Consider the following 12,500-nt stretch of genomic DNA (forward strand, 5'->3'; position numbering starts at 1 on the left):
ACGAAATTACCTGCCTGGATTGTTTCTTGTGTGCAGTTAACTTGAAATCCTCTTTAAAATCCCTGTGCATTCACGATTAAATTTGCTTCTTCACAGATTCAACAGCTGGTTTGTTTGGTACAAATTGATTGTTTCTTACCAGGAATTGGCTTGTGAGGGGTAGTAGCAGATTCCATATATTGATTCCAGGTTTTGAACACTGTTTTACGGCACACATTCAACTGTTTTGCTATGTTCTTGTGGCTCACACCAGTTGTTTTCAAAGTGACAATCTGGACAAATTTTGTTTTTGCTTGCAAACCTGTTATAGACTGATGAAACAAAAGACACAGGAACAAAAGACATATGCAAATCTTTATGCAAAATGAAGAAAATACTACCTGAACCAGTAACCTTTAGGAAGTTTTAAACATGAGCAAATCTTTCTGGGGCACCCTGTATATACATACATATACATACATATATATATATATACATATATATATATATATATATATATATATATATATATATTGGGATTTAATCCAATTAGCAGTTACCTCAGAATATATGAACATAACAAAAAACTTCTAGCAAAGCTGTGTGTATGCTTTATGAGTAACCATATGATTTGTATTTGGTTCTTCAGTTTTCTCTTCATTGGTGACATTATTTTGTCTTTGCTCTCCCCCTCTCCTCTCTTTATCTCCTATTTTTCACAACTTGTTTTTTTTTTCTTTTTTTCTATCACTTAATTTTCTCTCTTTGTTAGCATGTATGATAGAAATGGAGTGTGCATGTAATGTTTGAATGCTTGTGACTTACTTAACCCTTTAGCATTCAGATTACTCTCTTAAATGTAACGCTTTATTTATTCACTTTATCTTCAATCAATCATTTTTATTATCTCTTAGTTTTGAGATTTCAATGATGAAATCGTTTAGTTTCAGAATGACATTGTAGGGTAGGTGTGAGAGGCCTGATCTGACTGGCTTGAGCATAAAACAGGTAGAATATATGAGCTGGATATGGGTGGTTTAAATGGTAAAGGGTTAATTTAAGGATGTGTGCACATGTATGAAAGGAGTTTCATGTACGAAAGGAGTTCATATGCGTGTATGTTTGTATGCTTGTGTTTGTTTGCGTATTAGTTTTTTCTTTTGTCAGCATGTATAAAAGAAAGGGGAGTGTGCATGTGTGTGTATGTGTATATATGCGTGTGTGTTAGTGTCTTACGTAAACATATCTTTGATATTTTAGTTCTTATTCCGTGCACCCACATTTATACATTCTCTCTATTGCCTCTCTCTCATTCTCTCTCTCTGTCTCTCTGTTTCCATCTTTGGCCCTCCCTCCTAACTTCCTACATTGTCCTTCTTTCCTTACTTTTTTTGCTAACTTTCACGCAGCTATTGCACATATACACCTGAGGACACACACACATGTACACACACACACATGCGCGCACACACATGCACAAACATACACACACACACACACAATATTTACTGCATTAGTAAAAAAACAGATTCTAAAGCTTCCTTGTCCCTTTCTCTCTCTCTCTGCTCTTTTTTTCTTTTTTGCCACATGCATGCTTTTTCTTTGTTTGTCTGTCTGTTTGTCTGTCACTCTCTCTTTCTCTCTCTTTCTCTCACATCTTTTTCTTGCTGCAGCATCCTATCTCTCTCTCTCCTTCCCTTCCCCCCTCTTTCATTCTCCATTTCAATCTGTCTCATCTCATTTTACATTTCTTTTCCTCATCTTCATCATTTTTTTGTCCAATTTTGTTGATATTTTTTTGAAATACTTTCATAACAATTAAAAGAAAAAGTAAAATTAAAAAAAAAAAATGATATTTTGATATTTAAAAAAAAAAAATAATAGTTCTTCACCGATATCTGCTGGATTTTTTTTTTTTTAAATGCATTAATGTTCTCTTTAATTTCACTTTCTAAAGGACAGTGATGTGGGCTGCAACAGAGAAGGCTGCAAGGCCGGCTGTATACTAGGTCTTGTTTCCAATTCTTTGTGATACCTGTCAGGGTTAAATATTTACTCCACTTCCTCCAGCAGACAGATTCTCAATAACACACAATAAAAGCACAATGAAAAAGAAAACCTATATGTTATAATAAACAAAACAAAAACAATTTCAGTTTTAAATTCTTTCTCTCTCTCTTTCTCTCTCTCTCTTTCACTGTGTTTATATCGATCAAAGGTTAGCACTAATTATACATATACACATATGCATACATACTGTCTTGTTAAAAGAATAATTTATATAAGTTGATATGGAAACAATTATTAATATCTCACTTAACGTAGATATTCTATTAAAAGCCATAAAACTGTGGTATTTGTCTCAAGACATCATCTCACATGGATGTATAATATTGAAAAACACAGAAGTGTATAAGCAACAGATATACTCTTTGACATCTATGAAATGAATGAAACCATGATTTCTGTATTTTTGCATGTCATCAGCAGCCATTATCCACCCTATCACACACTTAGAAAAAAATTAGCTCCTACTGATATAGAAAAACTGTGACTAATAAATGACTGGTGTCACAAATAGTTGGCAGACTGGGTTAAAACTTGTTATTAGCAATGGATACAGTGTCTTGTTTTTCTAAAGCAATAGAAGTAAAATTTGAGTAAGCCTGTGCTTAATAATGGATCTTGCTACAGGTGATGCTAAAGAAAAGAAAAGAAATCTAGACTTAGCAAATTTCACCCCTTACTTCTGGATGCCTTTTCTCTACTACTCATGCATTTGTCTGCTTTTCAGCACCAAATGTGTACATGGGATACTTTCTTTTGATGAATACTGCTGTTGTGTAGCTTTTTATAGTATGTCCTGGTTAGCTAAGATATACAAAATGCTACATGTGCATTTGTGTGCATGTGTGTGTGTGTCTAAATATATGGCTGTCTATATATGTTTGAATATATAATACGTTTTGTGCTTTTTCTTTTGTATTTTGCACCCTTTCAAAGGTGACAATATGAATATATATTTACATACATATATATGTGTGTGTGCGTGTGCATGTTTATATACTTGTATAGCGTGACACGTATCCAAAGATTAGGCTCAGTTGTGGCTTTCACACTGCACACCAGTATCCAGTGTGGTACAACACAAGGCATCAACATGGTGGGCCAGGGTGCAGAATACGAACCAAAGAATAGAAAGGATAATGAATAAACAGAAGACATTTTAGGAACTCAATACTTTATAGAACGTACACATGTCTCATTAGTATACTGTCATAATTATAAAGAATAAAAAGTTTTGAATGGTACAACAATGCACTATAATACAAAAAATGGACTATATACCTGTTGTGATTCCTTCTTCAGATATTCTTAGATGGAGTCATTGCTATAATCGGTTTACAATGGCTTTTCTTGAAAAGCCGTTGTAAAATGATTATAGCAGAGACTCCATCTAAGAATATCTGAAGAAGGAATTGTATTCTGAAATATCATCGGACTATAGATAACTAAATTACAACAGGTATATAGTCCATTTTTTGTATTATAGTGCATTGTTGTACCATTCAAAACTTTTTATTCTTTACAAACAATACACAATGCTTCAAGTGAACTACAATACTCTCCTGTCATAATTATATAACAAATTCCACTTCATCTCATCAGTGTATTTATTGCAGTTCACTAATGAGGTGAAGTGCAAGACTGCATTATGTTTTGTATTATGTAATTGTTATGGCATTTTGATGAAACGAACATATGTTCTATAAAGTATTTAATATCATATCTGTTTTCTGCTTAACTATTATATATATATATATGTGCATATATACTATATGTGTATATTCTTACTTTTACAAAACACATACACAATATTATATACAGTGTTGTTTAAACTCATGACAATACTTAGACTTTATAAGATGAATTTCAAGCTCATCTTATTCAGCTCACTCTACTTGTGGTCATACTTCTGTTCTCAGTGTACATGCCAACATGCATTCAAGCACAGCATCTACATTCATATTCATCAACATGCACTCTGTACAATCATACACAAACTGCTCCATCCTGTATTTCATGAAACAGAAAAACAAATTTGCATAAAGGAAAAGTAGCAAAATTAAAATTAAATTGAATTAAATTTTGACAATTTTTAACACTTTTAACAAAATGTGTTATTCCCTACTCTGTCTGCTGGTGTGAACTTAAAAAAAATAAATAACTAGCTTAACCCTTTAGCATTCAGATATTTCTCTGTCAAATGTAATGCTGTATATATTCACATTGTTTTGAATTAATCATGCATTATCTCATAGCTTTGAGATTTTCATGATGTAATTGTTTATTTTTAGAATAACATTGTAGGGTCGGTGTGAGATGCCAGATCTGGCTACTTTCAACATGAAACAGGTAGAATATTTGTGCCAGATATGGCCAGTTTAAATGCTAAAGGGTTAATTGTGAATCATCACGAAATATACATACATACACTATATATATATATATATATATATATATATATATATATATATATATATATATATATATATATATATTTATAAATGCACTCTACATAGATATTATTGATAATATTTGCACTGTTATGTGTTAAAATGGTTCACATAATCATTATTTTTTTTAAAACGTCCAGTCACTCAGATTTTTCCTTTCATTAAGTGAAATTAAGTAAATATATTAATTAAGTAAATAAGGACAAATAAACAAATAAAATGCATAATTTTAAATAGAAATTTTACTTAGGTAAGAGAATGTACATTAAAATTTTATTATAATATTTAAATATTAGCACATATATATATATAGGTAGATAGGTAAATAGATAGGTAGGTAGGTAAATCAATCAACAGATAGGAAGGATGGAAGGCAGATAGCTATAAGTGTATAAACACACACACACACACACACACACACACACACACACACACACAGAGTAGTTTTTATAGTAATCATTCTGCTTCTCTTTTTCTTTACTGCTTTGCTCTAAATTATTTTCTCTAAAATAAACTTGTAGTTAATTACTATAAGCTAATTATTATATAATTATATTTTGCCTTTTACATGTTTCAATCACTGGACTGCAGCCATGAATGGCCACCACCTTGAAAGGTTTAGTCAAACAAATTGATTCCAGTACTTACTTTTGAAGCCTGGTATTTAACTTATTGGTCTCTTTTACTGGACAGCGAAGTTACAAGGATGTAAATAAACCAACAATAATGTTCAAGTGGTGGTGGGGGACAAACACAAATGTAAAGATAGCACACATACATCACACACACACACATATGCACGCATGTATGTGTGTAAATTGACCAATTAATATATATACATATACACATACATACCCACACACATGCATATGTATATCAATTTAGATATACAACTGAAAGAGATTCTAATAGTTTCATGCTATTATGATACTTGAGCAGGGGTATTCATAAAATATGTCATGTATCTTAAAGCAACCTTTGAAGCTCTGTTTATGTATTTATATATATATAAATATGTGATAAGCTTCATTCAGTTTTTGTCTACTAAATTCACTCACAAGCTTTTGTTTGGCAAAAGTCACTTGTCCAAAGTGCCATGCAGGAGAACTGAAACCTTGATCATGTAGTTTAGAAGAAACCTTCTTACCACAGAAATCATTAGTTAGTCTCTTGATCAAAAATAAAACTAATAGGTTTTCTAATAAAAATTAATAACACCTGTTTCTGAAAAATTAAGGAAACATAATATAGAATTGATTATAATAATTCATTAATCCCTGCAGTATAATTTGTTTATATCTAATCTGAGGTGGATATACTGTAAAGAAGCAATAACATATCTCTCTCTCACACACACACACACATTTATGTGTGTGTGTGTCTCCATTTAGTGTTAACTGTCAGAAGAATGAGTACTCAATTCCACACTAGATGTTATTTGTGTTGAGTGAGTCTCTTACAATGCTGAGCTTCTCCCAGAGGTGGACAAGATCTTCAGGCAAGTTACGATTGGAAACTGATAAGGTTTACACATTCATATTTAGTTATCCTCTCTTTCTTTTTCTTTTCCTTTTCTTTCTGTTACACTCTTTTCTTTTTCTCTCACTTTCCTTTCTCTTCTTTCTTCCTTTTCTTTTGTTTTCATCTTTTTCCTTCTTTATCATACTTTCTCCTCATCATAGCACCCTGTGCCAAGAAAACTATGTATAAACGTGCAAACTCCCACCAAGTTTTCAGTCGTAACTTGTTTGAAAATCAAATGCATCAACAGATGAAACTCAGAGTAACAAAAAATTGATTAGACCAAAGTAAAACATCATATATATATATATATATATATATATATATATATATATATATATTTGTGTGTGTGTATGTGTGTGATTTTGAAAAGAGAAAAATTAACATAATTTATGAACCAATAAGACACAACCTTCCTCCCTCATGAGACTCAGTGTGCTAACTGTTTCTCTTCTAACACTACAATATGTTTCATCTTTATATTGTGTCTGTCTGCATCGTGGGTCCTTTGGTGAGGTGGTTATTAGAACCCTCAATTCCTTTTTCTTTCTTTCTTTCTTTTATATATTTCACTGATATCGTGATATTCTCTATCTCTTCATTTTCTTTTTTTTTTTTTTATTCCGGTGAGGTTTACCGAAGAAAGCCTTCTCTTCAATTTAGTTAATGCTCTATTGAGATCTCAAATGACTAACAAGTCCAACTTCGCACAAACAGACCCCACAGGAGACGCTACAAACATTTTCAGGCCCAAATTTTAGGCAAAATATTCGCAATTATTCAATCAGATTGAATAATAGGAACATTTCAGCTATTTTTTGCAGGCTGATTTTCTGCCAAGATTTGGCACGATGAGAAAAATGTAAATTTAGTGGCTCAAGGGAAGCAATCATCCAGGAATTGTTGTACTAATTATTTCCCTTGTTATATGTTTGCAAACCGGTGCTAACTTGACAAAATTAATGTTACATATATAAACTTACACACTCTCACACACAAATACACACACACACACACACACACACACACTTGCAAAGCTTTATTCTTTATCAAACAGGAACTCCCTTTGGTGAAATACTAGCCCACCTCACCCTACATTTTACCCCTTTCTTTTATGCAGCCACCCGTCTATGAAACATAATATATATATAAGGCACACATAAATATATCTGGATATGCACATGTGTATGCACGAGCCTTTCTGTGCATGTATTATGCACATCAGCATAGAGGGGGTTGGTTGTGGTTTCTCGTTATCATTTGTTAAGTAATAATGTTAATGTAAAAAAAAATGACCATCTTTAATCCCTTTCATTTCAAAAGCTGTTACTCTTTCACTGAAAATTAATGCATGGCAGGAATAATTTAGTTAAGAGTAGCTGTTAAATATATCTAACGCTGTATATATATAATAAAAATTTAGACTAAATATTTTAATTTACTTTATAACATTCTTTTAATGTCTAACTTGCAATTATATTTACTAATTAAATTAATAATTGCTATCTACATCAATATTTTAAACAGGCAGCTAAAAAATTTATAAAATTTGTTGAAAATTAAATATTTAGTGAAAATTTTTAATATTTTGTGGAAATAGGGAATAATAATCGCTAAGTATAATTGTGCATTTTCTAACAAAACCAAAAAAAAAATATATATTTAGGAGGCATTATCACTGTGTTGACCAGAATATTAGATGTTACTATACAACGCTAGTGACAATGTGCTTCTTTGCATTGTTTTAGGTTTCAAATGAGGCTATCCCTGTAGCAAAGTAGGCATTCCCCTTGAAAAGAATGGTAGTCCATCACAGGGTGTCCCATTTGCGGCTGAGTGGACTGGAACAATGTGAAATGAAGTGTTTTGCTCAACAACACAATGCACCACCTGGTTCAAGAATTGAAACCAGAATCTTATGATCATGAGTGCAACACTAAGCCACACAACTTAAGATACACACACACACACACACACAAACATATATATGTTTATACATGTGTGTGTATGTGTGTATATATATATATATGTATATGTATGTATGTGTGTGTATATATATATATATCTATATATATATATATATATATATATATATATATATATGTATATATATATATATATATATATATATGTATATATATATAAATACGTATGTATGTATGCATGAATCACTGTATTGACCAGACTACCAGAAGTTGTCTTACACTGCTGGTTACTATGCGCTTCCTCATTTTGTCCAACTTTCTAATGATGCCAACCCACTAGTGGCCAGGCCAGCCAACATTCCCTATGGTTAGAATGCCAGTCCATCGCAAAGTTACCCTTTCACAGTTGCATGGACTTGAATAACATGACATGAGATGTTCTTTTCAAGAACATAATGCTTCACTGGCCTGGGAACTGAAACTACAATCTTGTAATCACAAGTGCAACACCCTAACCACTAGGCCAGGCATCTTCACATATTAGGCATTATATTGCAAAAAAAAAAAAAAAGAAAAAAAAGAAAGAAAAAAAAAGAAACCGGAGAATTAAAAAAATATATACAATTTATGTGCAGGAAAATCTAAAGCACAAATTTTCACATTCTAAAACATTTCACGGCTGGTTTTCCACTACAGAATATGATTTCACTTATATATATCTTTATATATATATATATATTTTTTTTAATTTTTAAAAATTATTGTTGAAATGTCTGTTCATTTGATTGGATTTTGGTTTTTGGATGCCTTATTGAGAACCAGTGTGAATTCTATTGTAGTCATTAGATTTTAATTCATTGGTGACAGTGGTTATTGTTGGGGATCAAAATGAAGAGAAAAATATATTCTTTGGTGTACACCCTGCTGAAATTTAGATAATGTTAAAAAACCAAAACAGGTACTATAACTCTAAATTACAGTCGACCTGAGAATAATAATGACCAAAAGGTGCTTCCACACTCCTCAAACTGTGGAACTCCTGAACCAAATGGCCACAACCAGATGCAGCTTGAAGTCATACATTGGTCTTCACTAGCTGAAATATCTCATCTGTGAGTGCTGTGAGAACAGATGATAGTCGTAATTCAGTAGCTGAACTGGTTGTTCCTGGCCATTGACAGTTTTGTTTTCAGTTCCCCCTTTCAGTATCTAGTGACATTTGCCATTAGTTCAATGAAATTCACTTGTTGAAATAGTTTACATCCAACATGCTGCATCTTATGATTTTAATTTACTCAGCTTGGGGCCTGACAAATGCTACTACCAGACCTGGAAATAGTAGTGGTTTAGACATGGTTCCACATTTCTTACAATCTTGGTAGTCCAGGAGACTAGGGCCACAATATTAGATGCATTAGTAGCCCTTTTTTAGATCCCAGTTATGGGTTAAATAACATGTAACTATTCAAGACAGGATAAGTTGAAATCATAGTATGTAGCGGGATTGAAGTGAATTGTTTCAACAAATGAATCTTACTGAGTCAATGATGAATATCAAAAAATATGGAGAAGATGAACAGACAACAAACTCAATGGCCAAGATTAACCAGTTCAATTAGTGAAGTACTGCTATTATTTGTAGACATGGTGTGAGCAAAGGAGATATTTTAGCTAGTGAAAGACCAATGTAATTAAAGTCTAGGTCAGACAATCATGCTGCATTGATTGATCAGTACATCTAGTGTGAAAAAGTTGTATTGTTCCAGGCAATTTGCTTGACCAGACAATAAAAAAAAAAAAAGAAAAGAAGGAAAATATTTTTTTTATTCTCATATACGAATAGAACATAATATTTTCTTTATGTGTTTTGTGCTTACATATGTATCTATGTTATGTATAGGATGTAAGTGTATTTATATGCAATCATAACTTAAATTTATACATCAGTTTCAATGAACTTGTGTATAACACATTTTTGTGAATTCTTGTGCATTTAGAAAGAGCAAGCTGTTAGTAGAGGGGAGCATGAGATGATTTGTGAAAGATAGATAGGAATACTGTGAAGTGGGATGTCACAGGAAAGGAGAAACAGATTGAATAAATATTTAATCCTTCAGCATTCAGATTTCTCTATCAAATGTATTCTTAATTATTCATATTGATTTGAATTAATCAAGCATTTTCTCATAGTTTTGAGATTTCAATGACGTGATTGTTCAATTTTTAGAATAACATTGTAGGGTTGGTGTGAGAAGGCAGATCTTGCCTTTTTGAAAATAAAACAGAATATTTGGGCTGCATATGGCTAGGTTTAAATGTTAAAGGGTTCAATTAAGATACTTAAGAGACAGAGAGAGAGATAGAGAAGGAGAGTGGAGGAGAGAGAGTAGGTTTTGAGAAACAGAGATTGTTATAATATCAGTTACAAAGTAGCCAGCAAGTGGTTTAAGAATGCCGGAGAGATATGGTTTGCTTAGTGATCAGCACTCTGTTCCTTTTGAGTGATGTGACATATAATATACATGCACACACATTAATGCAACCAGATGTATCAACACAATCATAACTGCAGATGTTTCGATTGTAATAAAAATATTTCACAATATTTTATTTTTATTTTCATATACATCTGAATACAGCAAAAACATATTTGTTTTGAGAAGAAAAGCTTGATAGTCAGCAGTCTGTACTTCTGGCTAATTAACTGAAGGATCAATTAAATATGCAAATTGCAATGTGCAACTATTGCATCCTGCTAAACTTTTCAAAACATGTGTAAGCTAAATAAATTGCTGATAATGTTTCTTCATTCTTTATCTTGTTTCACCTAAAATATATATATATATGTATATTAGTGTGTATATATATATATATATATATATATATATATATATATGCACACACATATATATAATCCTGGTAATCTATCCAAAGAAATTTATTCTTAAGGAATTGTCTACTTATCTCTGTGACACTAGTTCTCAAGCAAGGAAATAACCAAAGTCTTATCAAAGAAAGTCACTTTTGATTGTTGTTGTTCTTTATTTTAATTTTTTTTTAATATTATGTAATTTACTTTATAAAGCATGAGTAATTTAAGCCTTACTTTGTTTATTATTATTATTACTACTACTACTACTACTACTACTACTATTACTACTACTACTATTACTACTACTACTATTACTACTACTATTACTACTACTACTATTACTATTACTATTATTATTATTATCATTATTATTAAATATTATTATTATTATTATTATTATTATTATTATTGTTGTTGTTGTTGTTGTTAATGTGGTGAGCTGGCAGTATTGTAAACATACCAGACAGAATTCTTAATGGCATTTTGTCCTCTGTCTTCACATTCTGAGTTCAAATTCCACTGAGGTTGGCTTTGCTGTTCATCCTTTCGGGGTTGATGAAATAAGTGCCAGGTACACACTGGGGGTCGATATAATCGACTAGCCCTTCACCACAAAACTTCAGGCCTTGCATCTATAGCAAAGTTATTATTATTATTATTATTATTATTATTATTATTATTATTATTATTATTATTAATATTATTATCAATTATTAATTATTATTTTTTTTATTGTTATTAATATTAAACTGGTGAGCTGTCAGAATTGTAAACATGTTGGACAAAATGCTTAGCAGTTGTTCCAGTTTTACATTCTGAGTTCAAATTCTGCTGAAGTAGACTTTGCCTTTCATCCTTTTGGGGTTGATTAAATAAAGTCCAGGTGTCATACTGGGCTCAATGTAATCAACTAACCCCTTCCCCTAAAATTGATGGCCTTGAGCCAAAACTATTATTATTATTATTATTATTATTATTATTTTATCATTATCATCATCTTCATCATCATTATTATTAATATTATTATTATTATCATTAGCATTATTATTATTATTATTATTATTATTATTATTATTATTATCATTATTATTATTATTATCATCATCATCATTATTTTCCTGTCATTATGGATTTATTCTGTCAGATCTATTTTTCAGAAATAAATCTTTTTTTTTACAATTTATTTATTTTATTATTTCTATTTTTTGTTGGTTTTTTTTTTTTTAATAATTGCTATTATTTATTTATTTTTTTTTTTTTCTGCTGTTTTGCTCATACAATTTTAAATGTATTTTATCAGTTTGGGATGTTTGAGACCATGTTGAGTGCCTTTATGGATGAATATCCTGAATATCTCCGAGGAAAGAAAACATTGATTTGTGCCATTGCTTGTTTCGTGGAACTTCTGCTTGGACTCCCCTGCATTACTCAGGTTAGTATTGGTTTATTTCTTTAGTTCTTCTAATAGTCATTGCAGCCAAGCTAAATCTCTTCAGAGATTTTATAAAGTTCATAGGTCTAGAGAATCATCCATGTACCTCTATTTCATCTCTCAATTACTTCAGTCTACTGGAGTGATAAAGATAGAATGAGGCATGTCACCCCTGGACTGAAACAGCTGTAAGATATTATCCCATTTTCTGTCACTATATGTCATTTTTTTAATTACTGATATGACATAATATG

At 31.3% G+C, this 12,500-nt stretch overlaps 1 protein-coding gene across 3 annotated transcripts in view; it reads left to right on the forward strand.

The window, feature by feature from the left end:
- Positions 1-12,500, forward strand: part of LOC106872196 (sodium-dependent proline transporter) — a 45,751-nt gene that overhangs the window by 32,070 nt on the left and 1,181 nt on the right. For 2 of the 3 annotated variants that reach the window (XR_016244803.1, XM_052973787.2), the window contains one exon: positions 12,115-12,246. Coding sequence is in view for 1 of the 3 variants with exons in the window: in XM_052973787.2 (XP_052829747.2) it covers positions 12,115-12,246 (132 nt within the window). In the remaining 2 variants the exon portion in view is untranslated. Of the gene's footprint in view, positions 1-1,936; positions 1,989-12,114; positions 12,247-12,500 lie in introns of all 3 variants that reach the window. The other variant, XR_016244802.1, reaches the window with a different exon arrangement.

The sequence above is a fragment of the Octopus bimaculoides genome, chromosome Z (assembly GCF_046866305.1).
Source record: "Octopus bimaculoides isolate indiv1 chromosome Z, ASM4686630v1, whole genome shotgun sequence".
Classification (NCBI taxonomy): domain Eukaryota; kingdom Metazoa; phylum Mollusca; class Cephalopoda; order Octopoda; family Octopodidae; genus Octopus; species Octopus bimaculoides.